General features: G+C 50.0%; 1 protein-coding gene across 1 annotated transcript in view; it reads right to left on the reverse strand.

The window, feature by feature from the left end:
• RGS9 (regulator of G protein signaling 9) overlaps nt 1-12783 on the reverse strand; it is a gene marked incomplete at its 3' end in the record, with an annotated part of 30423 nt that extends 17640 nt beyond the window's left edge. Inside the window, exons 1-9 of the mRNA XM_082293916.1 lie at nt 12653-12783; nt 7022-7118; nt 4411-4461; nt 4153-4259; nt 3631-3682; nt 2549-2607; nt 2080-2156; nt 577-658; nt 177-239 (exon numbers count right to left, since the gene is read on the reverse strand). Of these exons, the coding sequence (XP_082150042.1) occupies nt 177-239; nt 577-658; nt 2080-2156; nt 2549-2607; nt 3631-3682; nt 4153-4259; nt 4411-4461; nt 7022-7118; nt 12653-12715 (651 nt within the window). The 5' untranslated portion in view covers nt 12716-12783. The remainder of the gene's footprint in view (nt 1-176; nt 240-576; nt 659-2079; nt 2157-2548; nt 2608-3630; nt 3683-4152; nt 4260-4410; nt 4462-7021; nt 7119-12652) is intronic.
• Between the last annotated feature and the right edge of the window lie 6982 nt (nt 12784-19765).

Genomic DNA, 19765 nt, shown 5'->3' on the forward strand with positions numbered 1-19765 from the left:
GGCCTCACCTCCCTGGTGAGAGAGCTTCAACCTCTGGCCTGTTCAGCTGTTAGAGCAGAGCTGACACACTCAGCCTGCACTGCCCAAAAAACTGCAGTCCCAGGGATGTTGTCTGGGTCCTCCCAAACAAACTCAGTAGGTGTGGAAAAAAACCAACCCTATCTCACCTGGTTTACCTTGTTTTCATTGGGATCTGTGACACGGTCTAATCCATACTCGAGGACGTCCACCATGCCTGGCTGTGGTGAACAGGAAACATCAAAGCTTTGTAACTCATTTGGTTTAAAGTCTGTGGATCACACAGATGCACTCCCACTGCTGGCAGCTCCCAGCTGACTCCCAGAAGCTCTGACTCCCAGACTTGGGAATACCCCGCTTTGAGCACAGGTGGACCTCCCTCCCTTGGACCTTTGAGAGCAACCAAGGAAGGGTGGTGAGGACTCAGGGCAGGCCTGGGCTGACCCTTCCCTGGCACACAGCCCAGAGGCATGCCCTTTCCACATGGGAACTTGTCCCAGGTGGCTGCAGGGAGGGTGCCACGAAGCTACTGAAGTCACCCTGTCACCGTCTACTCACGGGAGTTCTGTTCACAAGCCAGTAGGCTCTCTCCTGGCAGTCCAGGGTGTACCTGTCCTCCTTCTTCCGCTCCTTCCCTGCCCTGCAAAGCCAAGAACAGGGGAATTCATGAATTTTGCCCTCCTAAAATCAGTGGGATGAGAAGCAGGGCACACTCCAGCCTCCTGTGCCCCGTGGGTCCCGGCCTGACTGCGCAGTGCTCTGATGCTGCCTCCTGACCACATCCTGCCCAGGCTAATTCTGGGCTGCAGATCATCTTCACATGGCCACACGTGACTCTGGCTTTTGAGAAATCATCATCTTCCTGAGCTGAGCTGGGAGCAGACACATCCTCTTTTGATAAGTCACACAGCCCTCTGGTAGCTTTCTGCTGACTTGCCCTCAGTCCTGCTGCTTCACATTTATCCCTCTCCTATGTCCCTGGGCAGAATCCAAGGACTGCCACCCAGAGATACATCCTGGACATGTCTCATCCCTGTCTCACAGTAAAGCAGGGCCATTTCTCAGAGAAAATACTTGGAAATGGTTCAAAGGAGTGTTCCCAGGCACTAAAACCCAAATCACCTCCACAATTAAACAGAAGAGGCAATAGCATGGTTTGGGCTTGGACCAACTAATTCTTTCCCAGAAAAGTCCTGAGCACAATTTGGGACTTAGCATGGGGAAGGGAGCATTCCCAACAGGCTGTTTGCATGTGGCCTCGCTGCTGTGGTTAGCAGGGTGGATGCTCTGCACCAGTCTGCCCCAGCAGCACCATCAAACAGCCTCAGACAAATTTAATCTACTGGTTCAGACACAGGCTTGGTATCTAACTTTGAAACTGCATTTGGCATCTCTTAGCCCAAGTCTGACCTCAATTTACAAGAACAACAGTCTCGTGTTTAATGAGACAGTTATCTGATGAGCTGTATTCCGAGGACTTGGCTGCCATCCCAGGGAAGACAGAGAGGCTGCTGAGCAGCAGAGGCACTGCCTCCCATGCCAGGAGGTAAAAGAAGGTAACAGGAGTCCACAGAAGTAGGAAAGATCTCTAAAGGAGTATTCTCATCTCATGTTCACCAACTTCCCTGGGAATTTGAAGGCTTCAGCTCCTAAAATCAAGTCATTTTAGCTGGGTACCTAAGTATGCACTTCACAGTTTGCTCCAGAGGTCCCTGCTGGGAACATTTACTGCTTCTTGACTCAGACCACTCCATTCAGCTGAGAGATGTGCAAGTAACTCCTGACCCAGACCAACAACAGGCCCTAAGTCCAGTGCCTGATCCACAAATACTAGTGGAGAACACTGAGCTAAATGAAGTTGTCTCTAATGAGGGCTTGCAGCATCAGAACCCAGCTTCTTCACAGAACCACATCAAGTGCAAAATCTAAACCTCCCCTCCAAGCCATTTTAGAGCTGCAGTTGGTGTTTCTAATGTGTGATTTAACTGTGTACTAAGACAGCCAAGCTCTGCTCTTCACACCCTCCCAGTGATGCAAACAAGGGAATGCAAGTCAACTCACTTATACTGCTCCTTGGCCTGCATAATAACAAAATCCCACTTGTAGTTTATTTTTTGATTGAGCATGTTGTAATGTTCCTGGAACAAAAATAAAAAAGCAGTTAGTGTGAAAATTCTGACCAGGGCACTCCCATGCTGGGGTTTTCTTGACTCTCCATAGTTCAACGAGGCCAGGCTGGCGACTGAGCCAAGAAATCTGGATTGTTCTGAACGTAATTACAAGAATTGCAACAGTTCAAAAATACCATTGCAAGGAGAGCAATTACCCCTGCTAAAATTATAATTGACTTCCCAGTAGTTTTCTGTACTGGTCGTTTTTTCACTTGCAGAATGTTGGCTTTTGATACTGCTGGAGTAACACCTCGCAATTGAAGAGGTGATTTTTTGCTGTGCTCCACTCATTAGCAACAAAGGGCTAAAGTTGTAGAAAATGAGGGTCTTGTAATGGAACAAGTGCAGTGTGTCCTCACCTTTTCATATTCTTCCAAAATCCCTTTCCTTTTAATGTTCTTCTTTGCTAGATAAATTGCTGTGGAGGTAGAAGCAAATTAGCAGTCAGTTATACTTAGACAACAAGTCCAAGAATAATTATAAATTTACCCACATGACAAACACAGGAGCCTTTGTCTGCTACAATGTCTTCCCAGGCATGAGCTCCAAGCTCACAACAGCTCAGTGAAGAAAAAAGAACTTGGTGCTTTTGGCGTGTCACTGATGCCCAGGCTGGGAGCAGCCAGGCTGAACAGGCAGTGTGTGGCTTCTGCCAGCAGCCACCCTTCCCTCGGGAACTCAGCCAGGCTTTCACGGCTCAAGGGACACCAGACCAAACCTTTCAGAGGCGTTGAGGTTTCTCAGAGTTTGACCTCCAAGTTTTCTGAGCACAGGCCAGTGTTTTTTGCTCAAGCTCTAATAAAATCATTCCAATCTAAAATGGGCTTTTCTATTTCCTCAGAAGATCTACAGCACAACGCAGATAAAAGCCACAGAGGACAACCTGGGCATGGACAAATCAGTCTGTGAACTGCACAGCCCACAGGAGCAAAGCCAGCTGATCAGCCGAAGTTTCATGTTCAGCTCTACAACAAAAAGCATCAGAAAGCCAACAAGAGATTTACATGGAAAAAGCCATCAGGAGATATTGGAAGTCACTGTGCTTTCTATAAAGAAAGAACCATCTCTGAATGCAGGGCTTGATCCAAATCTCCAGGAAGACAGCCTTGGGCTCAGATCCAGGAACACACTTAACTACTCAGGGAAATCTAATCTTCTGTTTAAAGTCTTCCCTCCCCAAAAAAAGTAATTCAGATGCGCTCCTGTGTAATGGATCTTGGTGGAACATAAGAGCTTAAGCACTTTCCCTCATCAAGGCCACCACAAGATGGTCACACCCTCAGTTCACCATTACTGAGAATTATTCACAAAATAGCATGAAAAAAAATGCCAGGGCTGGTCATTGCAAGTGGAGACACAGCACAAGAACATGAGGAGCAGGCGTGGTGCAGGACTGTGTGACAAATCCACACCCCTGGACGCGTGCAGGGCCACCACTCACCATAGTCTGTGTCATCAGCAGCCCAGCTCTGCACTGGCCAGAAATAGGGGGTCTGCAAGGAAAGGAGCCTCTTGTTAGTGCACGAAGGCCCTGAACTCATGAACTCCTCATTCCAAGTACCAGTGAAGGTATCCTGATTTCCCACAGAGTGGAAACAGTGCAACCACAAACCTCGACAACATCCCGTTATTACTGTGCTTTTTGTATATTCATTATTCAGTGCCCCCACATCGTTCTATTTCCAACCAGCAACTCCATTTGCTGCTTTAAGACCTGGAAGAGAACACTCCTTTGGAAGAAAGCACAGCTATTTTTAAGTTGAACAGGTACACCAATTTCATTGAAGTAATTATCACAGTTTCCCTGTAAATTGCAATCTGAGTCCTCTCTGTGCAGACTTCCCTGAGTCTTCTCCTTCCTCCCACACAGCTACACAGCTCCTGGGAACTGCCCCAGCTGCCTGTTTTTAATAAAAACTAGTGCTGAACTCCCTCACAACAGCTTAGAGGAGCTGCAACTCACTTGAAACCTGTAGAGGCTGCCATCTGCCTTAAGGGTGAGGTTCTTTGGCTCCTGAAGAGGGTAGATATACCCATATTTGACAAACAGGTCTCCCAGGTGGAATGCCTCTGAAAATGGAGAATGCAGATGTTGGCTACACAGAAACACTTCACTGAAATTGAAAGTGAGCTCCTATGCAAGGGAGAATTCAACTAAAAGGTTTTGCCTCTGGAGATCCCAGAAAGCTGACAAAGCCTCAATTCTTACATTTTCACCCACCTTCCGCAGTGATCTGCAAGCGCTGAAGAATCCACTGCATTATATCATTACCTGCAAAGCAAAGAAAAGGTCAGGTATTGCAATCAGGAATGTGCCCACATTCATGGGTGGAAACAAGACCTCTCCAGTCCTCACCCCTCACTGTGCTCAGGATCCCACCAAGGATCAGCCCCCTTCTTTGCAAATGTACTTTCAAATGCCCCAGGCAAGAAGGCACAGATAAAATGCACTGCTGGGCTCCCACTGGCCATGCTGGCATCCCCCAAGGCATCCAGACCTGGGAGAGGGAGCCTGAGGCAGGCAATGACCTTGGGATGGCACAGAGAGAGTGTGCACCAGCTCACATGGCCTGAGCAACACCTAAAGCCTCAGCAGTGGCTTAGAAAGGGCTTAAGGAATGCAACACCTTTCACACCCAGGGAAGCAGACGTTTTGCTCCACCTTGCCTTGAAGGATTCACTGCAAAGAACCTCCAGATTCACAGAGCACAGTCCTGTCTCCGTTTTGTAGAAGACCAGTGACTGGTCCTCTGAGAGTCCTTTAATGGACAGAAGGGATGTCCAAATCTCAGTTCCAAGCTGCAGTGGTTACAGGATTTATCAAAGGGAAACAAGATTTCTGCATGCACACACATTTTATCTCTCCCAGTTCTTTTGTTGGACTGTGAGCAGTTGTACCCATAGGCAGCATAAACCTCCAGCAGTTTTAGTTTTATGTTCTGGGGGGCAAATTTCATGAACCTCCTTCCATTTAAAGAGGGCAAAAATGCACTTGTTCCCTGAACAATTACTGGCCTTTCCCTCCAAACCTCCCCTAGGACTGCGGAGTGAGGTGCTGACCTTTCTTGACATTGCAGTGATGACTTAACTTTCTAATAGGGGCTCAGAGCTCTTATCCTACTGCCTGCTTCCTGAAATAGATGAAATTAAAGGATTATCTCATCACTCATTTCTAGACAGCTCCCTCTGTAAGCACTTTCCCCCAAAGGTGCACATTTAACATTAAGGTTTATTTGTGAGACATTTTACTGACTTTCACTGAATTTAACTAGTTAGCTTCCTGCACAAGCAGAGCCAGGCTCTCTCCAAAGCATCTGTGTCCCGTTCTCCAATACCTTCACCACACCCTCATCAAACATGAATCAGTCTCTTTTGCAACACCCAGAAGCCAATCAGTATCCACGCAGCACTAAAAATATCAATTTAAAGAGGGATGACCAGCACGCAGGGGGAGTGGAAGTCACTTGCCTCTCAGAGGTGGACTAGAATTTATGACTTGTGCAAGAGGGAACTCGCAGCAATTCTAGTTACGGAACCAGAGTAAAGCAGGCAGCATGCAATGAGGGTGAGTGCCAACACCTCAGACACCCATGGACTTTTAGGAAGTGGGATTTTACATTGGGCAGACATCAAGAGAAGTTCTCGTTCCCCTGCACTTCATCTGCGTGGGGCATCATCTTCAGCACAGGGAATCTCCTCTTTGTGCTGCCTTAACTATTCCCTGTCCACTCTGGGAGGCAAGACCAGCTCCTTTGTACAGGCAAAGCGTCCACACAGCTCAGCTGCATAATAGCTGTGTAAGCCAGGATGTGGTTTGCACTGCAGTGTATGGAGGGTGATGCTGAGAACAGGCTTCAGATGCGTCCACGTTCTCCTGACCCTTTCACTGACTGGCTCTTCCCATGGGCAAGTGACTTCAGTGCCTCTAAAGCTTCATTTTTTAAAAAAATCGGGGCAAACAAACACACTGGGCCTACAAGGCTTTGCAAACACAGTGGGGAAAGTCTCTTGACTTGCCTGGAGCAAACTCATTGGTTTCAGTGGGAGTTTTTGTTCAGAATTTCAAAGTGCTGAAGAAAGAGCGAAGCAGGAGGACGAAACTTGTGTGTGGAGTATGTGTGAATATTTATAGCAGAGGATTCCTCACAAGAGCTTTTGTGGAGGCTTGGAGAACAGGGAAGCAGAGGTACTGATAGTGCCTGGTGAAAGGAGTAACAGGCACAAGGAGGCTGTGATAAGAGCTGCCTGTAACACTGTACATGACACAGCACAGCTCCCGTCTGCTGCTCCTTCAGCCTCCTTGAAGGAGGAGAAGCTGTCATTTACAGGCAGAGAAGCGGGTTGAATATTTTGTTCTTTTCCTGCCTACTCAAGAGGAATTATTACTAGCAGTAAACGTTAAAAGGGAGACTAATTGTTCATTGCTCATTTCTGAAGTACCATCTTTCAGTCTGCCTCCAAGCTGCTTGTTTTAATTGGATTTTAATATTTATCTTTATTTGTGATTCAGCCTCCCTGGGAGTATGAGAGGTCTGGAGGCTGCAGCATGTCCTCACCTCTGTAGTAAGACAAGGCAAGGTCACTTGAGTTAACCCCCATGAGACAGCTAAAGTGCCTGGGGATCAACCTTTGTGTCTGATTCAAAGAGTAGGAATGAAATGAGACACGAGTGAGAATGAGATAAAGGGAGCAGGTACATTTCAAATGATGTACAGCAGATATTTATTGGGAACAGAGCTCCAGCATGCAGCCAGGCACTGGCAGCCCTGGGGTCCACACAAAGCTTTTCTCTGCTGAACTTGGCCCAGTCTTTCCCTCAGGGAAGCTCTTACCTGTCACAGCGTGGGGGATGTTGGTGATCATCACCGTCTGCGTCTGTGTCTTGACTCCCGTGTCTGGGTTCTGCATCTCCATCATGAGTGTTTCAATCTGCAAAGCAGGGGATGGGATGGGACAGGATGGACGTCAGGAGTGGGCAGGAGAGAGCCCCAGGACCACCGCAGCTCCAGGCAACATTCCAGAGGGGTGGGCACTGGTGTGCCACAGGAATGGATGCAGTGGCCGCAGCCCTCTCTGAACCTCCCCTTGGCACCAGAGGTGCCACCTCCAGCCCATGGCAACTCACACTGACTCGCAGGGTCACTGCCACTGAACACACACATACACAGAGCCAGGGCTAGCACAGGAGGGACAGGATGGAACCCCTCCATGAGAGCTGAGCTAAGGGAAAATGAATAAATAAAATCTCTGCTACCCATAAAGGTTCCTCTCTGGCTCAGTGGGCTGTTTGCCGGGGCACTTTGAAAGAAAAATGGGGAGGGAATAAAATCTGTGCTTCTGTTAAGAGGGGCACAAGGAGGTGTGTGAGGGGCTCTCTGACCATTGCTGTGTACGGCTGCACTCACCCACCCAGGGTCTCAGCCCACAGCCAGCAAAGCTCAGCCCCTCCAAGGATGGGGCAGAGACATCCTTCTATCCAGCAGCATCTCCAGCCTGGGATTCCTCAGGGATCCTGGTGACTCATTTTTAACAAAGGATGAGTCTCACTCTCAGGGACAGAGTTCTTTTATTTCTGGTTCCCATTTATCTTTATTTTTTTTAAAATATAAAGACTTTCAAAGGTATTTTCCTCCTCTTTTTTTTGGCTTCCTACCAGCACCATTCCAAAAGCACAAAGCGTCTGCTTTCACTTGGGATCTGTGCTCAGATGGATGGAGTTGGGGCACACTCCTCCTCTCCTCGTTTTTGGTTATCTGAGTGCCATGAGAGCTTTGGGGAAGATGCTCTTCTTTTTGTCTTCTGCTTCCAGTGACAAATCAAAACTGGTCGAACAGGACCAATTCGGTCTCTCCACACACTTGTTTAGGGTGAGGCTGCAGCTTTTTAACTGAGAATAGAGGATTTAACAGAGTGTGACTTGATGACACCACGCATAATGAAGGGTATTGTCTTCACAGGCACCACAGTGACTTTGGTCCCAAGTCTTGCCAAGTGCTGTGAGGATTTAAGCTGTAGTGACAGGATACACTCTGGGCTTGTCAGTAAAACTGGATTTTCTACTGCTTTTAAAGGCAGTGACAAATTAATGCTAAAATGGAGAAGCCTGGTAAAATTTAACATAAATATTTGTATAAGTACTTATAAAATATTTTAAAGGGGCTAAACCAGCCCCAAAGTGATGGAATATGATGACATTTTTATATCTTTTAAGTGAACCCGCAATTTCAGCCTCAGAAAGTTCAAGGCTGTGTGAGATGAGGTGAGGCAAGATGGTCCAGCAGGCAGGGCACTCATTTAGGAAACTGTGATTCCAAACAAACCCAGCTATCTTGGGAAGTCACTCTCTGTAACTGCACAGTCCCTTCACAGAGAACAGAGATACTGCGGGCAAACACAGCCCTGCTCATCGCCCATGTTCCAGTGACCACCTGGCAGATCCCACCAGGCTCAGCCAGAAGACTTGTTCCAGGCAGGCAGCACAGCATATCCTGCTCCAGCACGGGGCTGCTGCTCTCCAGGTGGGCTCAAGAGACAGATCTTCAACAAGCTGAGAGCAGGGACCTGGCTCAGAAGCTCCCCCAGCCCCCCGGCACAGCATGGTCCCTTCCTTTAACCAGCAACTCTTCAACTCTTGTCATGTTCATGCTCTGCCACATTCCCTCTTGTCACCGGAGAAACGACAAATATATTAAAAAGCAAGGAGCTGCTCTTGGAGGGTGCCTGCTGCTCTGGCTGCAAACCATCCACCTTGCTGATCAAAACTCAGCCTTTCTCTGTCTCTTCTCCCAAGGGAACACTGGATTACAAGGATCAGGAGTTGCTATCAGCACCAGCCTGCAAGAGGGAGGCCAGGGGGGCTGCTTCGGACACAGCAGGAACACTTCCTTGCTTTGCTAAGGGCCCTAGTACATTTTGTCATGCTTTCAGCCAGGAAAGAGACGTCTGGTTTGAATTTTGCAGAGCCAGAAGCCACTTCCTGACACTGGTTGATGGGTGGAGATGCACACAGAGGTAAATATCAGGACTGCCAAAGGAGCCAGGCTCTGGGGCGAGCTCACCTCACGCACAGAGACACCACAAGGCACGAACCCCATGGAGATTTCCCTTCATATCAGCTGGAATCTCTGCCTGGAGGTGAACTCACCCTGAAAGCCATTCAGGAGACAACAGGAAAACCGTCTGTCCCCATCTGATTGCACAAAGTCAGAGTTCACTGAGTGCAAAGCAGAATTCTAACTCCCGTAAAGTAAGAAAAACCATCACAAGCTCCAGGTACTGAGACTCAGAAATGCAACAGCAAAACACTGCCAAGGTGAGGAGATCAGCCCTTTCCAGCATCAACCCAGACAGAGGCACCTTTCCCTCAGACATAAGAAAGATCAATTTTCCCAGCAGGAATTTCCAGTTCCCAGCTGAGTGTACACTCCTGGTGCTACAATTAAACATCTGCTGCTTTCTCCATCGTGAGTATTTGCCTGGTTCTAGCCCCCCTCACTGCCTGCTGCTGTTTGCAAGGATCAGCCCTACCTGCTCTGATTTCCAAGGTAACAGTACAGTCCTTCTCCCAACTCAAGCCTCTGAAGGCTCACTCAATTGTTTTCTAGGTCTACAACTACCAATCTTGCTTTGCACATTGATGGATGATCAGAAAAAAGAAGAAATGAAAAAAATCCATTATTAACATTAACCACCTAAAACTTCCTGCTTTTTCTTAATTAAAGCTGAGGGGAAGTGGCATGTTCCCACTGTGATCCCTCAGCTAAAGGAAGTAAATCTGTGAGTGGGGAGAGCAGGGCTGTAGCTGGCTCTTCCCAGTCTGGAGGGGATTTTTTCCAAAGAAAGATGCAGCACTGGCATCTCCCAGCCTGGAACAGGGAGAGGGAGGATGGGATGAGGCTGAGCTTGGCCTAAGGCTCAACTTCAGCCATATCCAGGACCTCATTTAAACAGAGAGCAGGAGTCTGCTGGATGCCAGCAAAAACACAATTCGGGTGCTCACACACCTTGGGAAATGCCCAGGAAGATGAGGGCCAGCAGCTGCTGGAAAGTCTAGACCTGGAGAAGCAAAGCCAGGCTGGAAAAGCCCCCAGCCATGCTGCAGACCCTGGGATGGTCCCTCCCTGGTTGCTGCACAGCTTGGGAGAAGCCACCAGGGACCAGAGTGAGGAGGAGGCAGAAGAAGAAGGCATCCATCAGCCCTACCCACAGGGTGTGAGTCATCGTGCAGCTCGTGTAGCACAGCAAGGAAAAATACCCAGCCCAGCAGCTCCGGAGAGCACAGCCCAGCTCTGCCAGCTGATGCCCAGCAGACCCAGATGTGGCTGCTGGAGCAGGCACAAGCACCAAGAGCTTGAGATCATTCAAGCTCTCGCAGCATCCAGCCAAGTACATCCAGCCAAAATGCATTTCAGAGGCTTGCTCGCTATCCCAACAGACTTTTGGGTCATTCTTCTTCCAGCCAAGATGGTTTAGAAGGGAAGGAAAAACAGAATAAAACAACCTAAGTGCTAGCATGATGAGCAGGTGTTACAGGGCCTTGGGGGTCTCTGATCCCCTCATAGTTCAGCCACAAAGACCAAGCTCCACATCCAGCCCGAGTCATTCAGAGCAGCCTCACAGCAAGAACAGGGCACTGCCCGGCACCCCTACAGCAACCCCCTGTCCTCTCCCAGTGTCCCAGGGCAGGATTGTTGCTGTGGTCACCAGCTTCATGCTGGAGAGGCAGCACAGGGAGGTGCACGGCAGCTGCAAAGGCACACGGGGCTCCCAGGCTGAGAGCATGGCAGGAATCCCTCCCTGCAGCTGGAGCAGCTCAGGCACAGCGTGTGTCAGCTGGTGGCAAAGCGTGAGCAAAGGCTTAAGCAATTAACAAAGCTTCTTTCTAGGATTTTAGCTCCTCATGGGTGTAAGCCTGTAAGGTGCTTGCAGGGTGCATGCTGAGCATCCTCAGCTCCTGCCATGGGGAACCAGTAAAGATGCTTGGTGTTTCCAGGCAGCTCTGAGGACGTGGCTGTCTGCACACAGACCATGCTGCCATGGAACAGCCGAGGCTCCAAAGACGGCTTCTCCAAGGTCTGGAAAAAACAGAGCAGGAATGAAAGCAGAGACGAGAGCCAAAGGCTTTCTCTGACCACCGGGAGCTTCCTTCCCTTCCTACTACTAACAGGTCTTAGTCTTGCAAAGCACTGGAAGTGCTCAGCCCCCTGGCTGCTCACAGTGTGAGTGGTGCACACTCTGTAACAGCGATTCGCTGTGTTTTGACTGATCTTCCCACCTGAGGAACTCGGAGCACTTTGCAGAGACTGCTGCACTCCCACGGAGCAGCTGAAGCACAGCTGCTGGCGTTTGTTTTCTCAAAGCTTCTCCTCTGCACCCCCGCACACAACTCCACCGAGTATTACTCAGTACAGAATTTGGCCCAGAGATTTCCCTTGGCAGGGCTCCCCAGCCAAATTTACCCTGCAAGACACAGCACCAAAGAAAATACCCTCTTTACTTCCTCTGGTGTAGTAAGTACAGTGCACATACTGCCAGGCTCATATCTTAGCATTGAATATCCTCAAATTCCCCTCTGTTTACCCCTGGAATCATCCTTAGGTTGTGGGTGTTGAGGAAAGCTAACTACAATTTGAACAGCAACTCGCTGGCTGTACTTGTCACTGCAAATTCAGTTAATTCCATTCAACAGGATAAGCCACACTCAGGAGAGGTGGGTGGAAGAAAAGCTAGCTTAACACTCTGCTTTTTAAAATCCGCAGATACCAGCTACACTACAACTGGCTATGCTTTGAATGAATGCAACAAAAAAAGCCCACCAAGTGCTGTACAAAATTACACATTACACACAAAAGTGTGGGCATACGTCATCCCACTCCTTCTACTGCTTCACTCTGTCACAAATACGCTCATTTCTGAAAAACTGGAAGGAGGCAGAGAGCAGACAGTTGGCTGTAATACACCCTCTGAATGTGGACATCAGCTGAAAGCACTGGGAAAACACATACTGGACCAACTGGGCCAGAGCTACACTGAGTGGCCTGGAACTGCAGATAGTGGGTTTTTCCCTGGGAAAGGACGCAGCTTTGAGGGACTTTGAAGAAAAATAATGGGAGACGGAGAAAACGTGTCAGGAGAACCATTCAGCTGAGGCTAAGCTACAAAACATAAACAACATTACAGTTCTATTTTCTCCACCACTTCAGCACACGCTGCCCCCCGGAGCCAGCTGGGATCCACGGCGCTCTGCAACAGGTCAGGGCCCCAAACTCCCGGGGAGGGGCTGTCACCCCTCGGACGCCACACGCCCAGAGATGTCCCGGGGAGCCGTGGCCGAGCAGGATGCTACGCACACACATCACCCGAAACACTACCAGCGCTGCCCTGAGCATCGCATCGCCCGGCCCGGACGCGGCGCTGGTGTGCCCATAATGGTGTGGCCGTCCCCGGCGCTGCTGAGCCCTCACCTTTTTCAGGAAGGCCATCCGCGGGCGGTAGCGCTGGCCCTGGTCGAGCCGTGTGACGGTCATGGCGGCGGTGCGGAGCGGTGCGGAGCGGTGCGGAGCGGTGCGGAGCGGTGCGGAGCGGTGCGGAGCGGTGAGCGGTAACAGCGGAGCGCGGCAGCAAAGCAGCCCCAGCCGTGCGCACCTGGCTGCGGACACTGACACCCGCCGGGGGCGGCGCCACCGCTGCGCGCCGCAGCCAATCAGCACCCGCCGCCCCGCGCTTATTTGCATGAAGGCGCGGGGCCGCCGCCTGGGGGCCCTCGAGGGAGCGTGCGGAGGGGCTGGGATGGCGTGGACTGGAGTTGGATGGACTGGAGTTGGATGGACTGGAGTTGGATGGACTGGCCTGGACCACACTAGAATGGAATAGGAGGGCTAGGGCCAGGGTCTTGGGCCTGGGTTTGGAGGAGGGGCAGAAGCCGATGAAGGCCGATTGTCCATGAGGGGTGATGCAGTGCCCAGGGCGGCACTGGTGGCGCTTCAGAGGGTTGATCTGTGGTCACAGCATCCTGCTCGGCCATGTCTCCCCAGGGCATGTAGGCTCCAAGGAATGACATCCCCATCCCCCAGAGTTTCAGGTCATGACCTGTTGCAGAACCCTGTAGATCCCAGCTGGCTCCGGGGGCCAGAGTGGGGGTGGGGGGGTGCAGAATGTGCTGAAGTGATGGAGAAAATAAAGGCATAAGATCATTCTGGAATTTGTGGAGTCAGGTAAAACTAAGGCCAAGGTGTTGTCACTGAGTGTTGTGTGTGTGTGAGGGCTGAGCAGTGCTTTGGGCATCTGCCCATCATGCCACCAACCTTGGACACCTCAGCTGCGGAGCTCAGGAGCCAGATGGGCACTTTGGGGAGTTGGTAGCTTTATCTTGTGGGGAAATTGTGATGGACAGTGACCAGAGGAAGATCACGTAGCTAGAGGGCATCCTGACAGTGCAACTGACTCATACCACGGGGTAGGGGGGGAACAGTACCCGACTGGCAGCACTAGAAACCAAGAACTCCGCCAAGATTTTGCCTGGTTCTTCCAGAAAGTGGCAGAGCTTCCTCTGCTGTCCCCAGCTTAGCTGCCAGCACAGCTGGGCAGGAGGAGAGGCTGAGTCCTCACTCACACAGAATCTGATTGTGCCAGGGCTCGGATGACGCATTCTCAGTAATTCTTGCCAGCCAAAAGGCACTGCCCTTTGTGTGAATACCTTCCCGAACACCACAGAGAACACACACACGGGAGTGTGTGCTCACACATGAATGTGCCCAGAGTGTCACCTGTACATATCCTGAGCAGGCACTCACACTACGCTGTCCATAAGCCGATCCCACCCAACACTGCTGGTATTCTCCCTGTGTGCCCAGGACACAGGAACAGATTGTACAGGCACATTTACACCCCCAGCCAGGTGCACATCACACACTTCACATCCACGTTTCCATGTCCCATGGGGAGCACCCATGTTCCCCACACGTGTGCAGCTGTTTCTCAGGGCAGTGCCTTCTCCACCACGGTGTTTGTGACTGCTCTCAATTTAGGATCTATGTTCTCACACTTGAGGGGAGCAGGCTGGCTCTGAGCTCAGAGCAGAGCTTTTTCCATGAACAGCAATGCCCTGAAGGCACAGACTGCTTTCCCAATTGCTTTGTTGCCCTTGTGGAAGTGTTTTATCTTTAGCTCTGCTCTTTCATAGCATCCAGACAAGCCAGGGCTTTGGCAGGCCTTTCCCCTGTGTCTGCTCAGTCATTCCCATGTGGAATTCCCCTGTAAGTCACGGCAGCTGCTGGATCGGACACTCTGCTCCATGCAGATGATGAGCAACCTCTGTCATTCCACACTGGTATCAATATCCTGCCTCATGCTTCAAGGTATCAGCTGAAGGAGAGTTCCTCATGTTTGCAGCGTCTCATAACTCAGGGGCTGAGGTGCTATTTGGTTCTGCCAAACCAAGCTCAGATGCTGGTACCCCTCTGAAATGCCAAGGGTGACAAATTCCAGTAGCACATATGGTCCTGGAGGCAAAAGGCAGCAGAAGGGGAGTTCAGAGTGGACTCAGGAAGGAAGAGAAAGGACAGCAAAGGCATGCAGGCATTTTGATGATGCTAGTGAACGAAAATGCTTCTTTTGTTCTCTCTGAGAGAGACAGATACTGGCAGGAGTACATGCAAGGAACTCTTTGGGTCATAATATCAGAGTAAGGAGCACATGAAAAAATGTGGCTCATTTTCTTGGTTTGATAGGTAAAACAGGACAACTTGTTATAATCTACAATGGTTCCTCTGAATCATTTGCAGTTTGAAACAAAACAACTCAGTTTGTTACACAAGTGGTGCTGGAAGGACTCAGAAATACTCCAGGTGCGGTGCTAAGTAAAGGATCAACTACCAACAACTGCCCATGCCCCACAAACTTAAAGGAATAAAAATGGTCATTTCATCCCAAAATACTGGCTTAACAGTTCCACTGAGGAATACTGGTGTCTTATTCATGAGAAACATTTGAAATCTGGGTCTTTAAGTGAGTTCAAAAATACAATGGTCTTGCAGGAGATCCAGGAGAAATAACTCTGAGGAGCTCACACTGAGGTGTGAACTCTTCAGCCTCGCTAACCTCCAAAGATTCCGGTAATTTTAAATCCTTCCGATCCCCCAAACACCCCCTCACAGGTCAGGTGTGGGGTTCTTCCTATTTCTAGTCTTCTCTGGCAAGCTATGATGAAGCTTATGGATATTCCTCTATTACAAAGCTACTTCGTGTAACTTCTACAGAAGATGTCCAAGGTAAATTCAGGTTTGTTAACATCTGTGAGTGACCCACAGCACCAAACACACAGTCAGAGATGAGCTGAGATTTCACCTGTGCCCAGGTGAACCACCCCAGCAGTTAATGCTCTTGGGCAGATCTGCCACGTGAAACATGAGGCATTTAAATCAGATTATAGAGGCTTGTCTAGGGCAGACACTCCTGGACCTCTAATCACGAAACCCATACTTGTGGAAAGTAAAGAATTCTCCAGTCCTTGACACAGCCTGGCTGGTTTTTGTGTGAATTTGTTGGTCAAGAAAGCAAGGGACTTGAACAGAAGGAAGACTGGTGGAGACCACCGGCAGCAGCTGTGCAGGCTCCCTCTGGATTTCTGACTCCCCAAGTTCATCCTGGCCTTTCTGCCCCCCCCAGATAATGCAGAAAGACATTCTCTGGGGAGTCCCCTTTACCTCCTGCTTTGTACAGTAAATGCAGTGGTATTTATGTAGCTGCAAGTTTCCATGGGTATTCATACCCCACGCAGTGGGTAAATGATGCTATAGTGGAAATACACTTGTGGTCATCATAGCACAGGACAATAGTGCGTGTCCATGGGCTCTCCAGAGCCCACAGATCCCTCCCAGCCTCTCACACTGAGTGTATCCAGGCCGGGGAAAGGTCTGCTGAAAGCTGGTTTTGTCCCTCGGGTCTCCTCGTGAAGCTCCACAAGCTGTGATCTTTTCAACAGACCCACCCACGATTCTTTAGTTTCTCTTGTGGAAAGCACTGCCAAGGGAATCCCCCCCCTTTTTTTAAAAAGTCACATTTCCTACGTGGTTGCCCCTTCTTCACACATCAGAAGTTGAATCATCCAACACAAAAGGCATGTGGTGAGTAAGCCACCTTTCTATGTAAAGAAGCTGGGGACGGCCCTGAGGGGAAGGAAGGGGTAACATAAGTGAAGCAAGTGGCAAGTGGAGGCTCGGTTTCAGCACGCAGCTCCTTCCAGGAAGATTTCAAAGCAGTTTACCAAAAAAAAAAAAAAAAAAAAAAAAAAAAAAAAAAAAAAAAAAAAATTGTGCAAACTGTGGCATAGAGAGGGGTGTGACTTAAGCTCAGGTCTGCCAGCAAGGCAATGGTTAAAGGAATATCTCCAGAGTCCATTGTCCTGCCTGGTGGGGCACAAGCACTCAAAATGAGAAGCTTCCTTAGCAGCCTCCTGGGAAGAGCTGTGAGCGCAAACGGGCAGCTTTTGTTTCCTGTCATTCCTGGGCTTTCCAGGAAAGCTAAGGAAAGAAGTGGCAAAGAGGAAGGAAAAAAGCCAAGCAGAGAAAGACCTTATGCACCCTGCCTTAGAGATGAAGCCTGGGAGGATGCAGCTGGCTTCACACCTGACCTGGATGATGCTGAGCCCTCTCCAGGGAACATCGTCATCCAAGGCAGGAATAGCCCCTCCCACTGTGCAGCGCACTGAGAGCCATGCTCCTGTGCCAGGAGATAGGGAATGGAGTACCCAGGAGTTTCGGAGAGCTCCCTACGTGAAGGGAAGAGGGATGGGGAGGTCAAGGACACCCCAACACTTAACTGACTCAATTGTAGAAACTCAGGAGTCCTCTGCAGCTGGGGAGGTGAGATGAGAGTTGAGTCAAATATATTAAAACTTAGTTTTAAAACTTAAATCAGGGCTCAGGAATGACTGGCTTCCACATGTGTACCAAGACCACCAGGATGTGCTCCGTGGATCACTGTATTAATTTTATACTACATCCTGTTCTCCTATGAGAAACGCTTTTTTTTTTTTCTTTGGTAAGGCCCTGTGAAATAATTCCCATGGAGTTTATCTCCATGTGGGACCATCCTCTAAGGTGTGAACACTGATACTCACTGCAGATTTTGAAGGTCCTTCCACTTGGGGCCAAGTGACATTTCCTTATTCTAAACTCACCTCGCAGTTTCCTCACTTATTTCTTCCTTTTTCTAAGTTATGATTAATGTTGGAAAAAAAGCAGAAAAACATTGAGAGGAAAACTCAGCAGATATCAAAGGCCAAGAGATGTAAGGAGAGACAAATGTGTGATGCAGTCTTTGCACTACAGTGGTGTAACCGATTATAGTTAAATTTATTAAACAAATGACAAAAAGAACAGCTGTGCTTAGGGCTGGGTTGAATGAAGTATGGGATTTTCAGTCCTTGGGATTTTCAGTCCTTGAGATTTTCAGTCCTTGCAGGTCCCTCAGCCTATGAGTTCTACTCCTCACATGGTGGATTGCCATTGAAAATAATGTCTTTGCTCCTTTTAACTCAGTATCAGATAAAGATTCCCACTCTCTTTTGCTCACTATACAGCCCTGTGAGAGGCCAGACCTGGGGTGTTTGCCCTGCAGTACCGGGAAGCTCTTCTCAGCCAGGCAGAGAGGAAGGACGTGCCAATTTTTCAAAGTGTTTTAACAAAATGACTCTTTCTGCACCGAGAACAAAACCTGCTTAGCTGGCAAGCGCCATCCTGCCCCCCTGACCGAGGGCCGACCTCCCTGGGCCGCTCGCCTGGCAGCTTCCCTGCAGCCACGGGGGCGGCTGAGCCTGAGGCTCATTTCCACAGAATCCCAGAATCGGAAGGGACCTCTGGAGATTATCCAGTCCAACCCCCCCGCCAAGGCAGGGTCATCCAGAGCAGGAGACACAGGAACATGTCCAGGTGGGTTTGGGGTGTCTCCACAGAGGGAGGCTCCATAATCTCCCTGGGCAGCTGCTCCAGGGCTCTGCCACCCTCCATGGAAAGAAGTTCTTCCTCAGGTTGAAGTGGAGCTTCCCGTGTTTTAGTTTATGGCCATTGCTCCTCATTCTGTCACTGGGTACCACTGAAAAGGATCCGGCATCATCCTCTTGGCACCTGCCTTGGAGATATTTATATGCATTAATGAGATCGCCTCTCAGTCTTCTCTAAACAGGCCCATGAGAAGCCAGCAACGGGGACTGGGAAAGGGACAGGGATGAGCATGAGGCAGGGACAGGAGTGGCTGTGTCAATTCCTGTGTCCAATGCTGGGCCTCTCAGTTCAGGAAGAACATTAAAGGGCTGGAGCATGTCTGGAGAAGGGAATGGAGCTGGGAAGGGACTGGAGCACCATGAGTAGCTGAGGGAATTCTCGGGGCTCAGCCTGGAGAAAAGGAGGCTCAGGGGGGACCTTCTCACTCTATAATCCCTGACAGGAGGGTGCGCCCAGGTGGGGGTCAGGCTTTGCTCCTAGGAAACAAGGGACAAGACAAGAGGGAACAGCCTCAAGCTGCTCCAGGGGAGGTTGAGGTTGGATAATTTTTTTTATAGAAAGGGTAATTAGACATTGGAATGGACTGCCCAGGGAGGTGCTTAAGGAAAGACTGGATGTGGCAACTGGTGCCATGGTCCAGTTGACAAGGAGGTGATCAGTCACAGGTTGGACTGGATGACCTCAGAGGTCTTTTCCAACCTAACTGATTCCATGTTTCTGTGATTTAGTCTCTTCTGCCATGCCTACAGTGAGAGGACCGGTGGACATGGCCTCAAGCTGAGACACGGGAGATTCAGATTCGAGATCAGGAAAAAAAAAAAATCACTGTTAGGGTGGTCTGGCATTGGAAGAGGCTGCCCAGGAAGGTGGTGGAGTCACCATCCCTGAAGGTGCTCGAGAAACATCTGGACCTGGTGCTGGGTGATGTGGTTTTGTGGTTTCAGGGTTACAGTAGCAGTGCTGGGTGGATGGTTGGACTTGATCTTAAATCTCCTCCAAACCTTAATGACTCCATGAAATCATTCTCCACCTTAACTTTATTTTCCATTACAATGCACGTTAAAATTATGATCACGTGCATCTACAAACCTTTAACTCCATTACACAGCAGCACCCTGTGCCTGAATATTCTTTCACTGTGTTTCCTCGTGAGCAGCCTGGCACCTGCCAGGAGGTACAACCTGGATCTCCTCCAGGAAGGGTGCTGGAAAATCGCAATTTCAAGCTCCCGTTCAAAGCGAGTTGGGGGATTTCTTGAGGAAAAGGCAGAAAGAGTTTTACAAGTAAACTGTCAGTCTGGTTAAAAAGAGCTCTGCCTGCCAGAGCTCAAGGAGCGCTCTGACAAGGCTCCCAGGCACCTGGTGGGGTTGCAGGGCTGTGCTGTGCAGGGCCGAGGGTCGGACTGGACGCTGCGGCAAGGTCCCCTTCCGCCGCTCGCTGCCGGCCGCTCCCGCCATTTCCTGTGAGGGGCAGGGGAGGAGCGGAGCCCGGCTGGGGGCGGGGCACGCGCGCGTCACGCGCCGGGCGGGAGCGTGCGAGGCGGGCGTGGCGGACGCGCAGGCGCGGTGCGGGGCG

Source organism: Coloeus monedula (assembly GCF_965178545.1).
Source record: "Coloeus monedula genome assembly, chromosome: 19".
Taxonomy (NCBI): domain Eukaryota; kingdom Metazoa; phylum Chordata; class Aves; order Passeriformes; family Corvidae; genus Coloeus; species Coloeus monedula.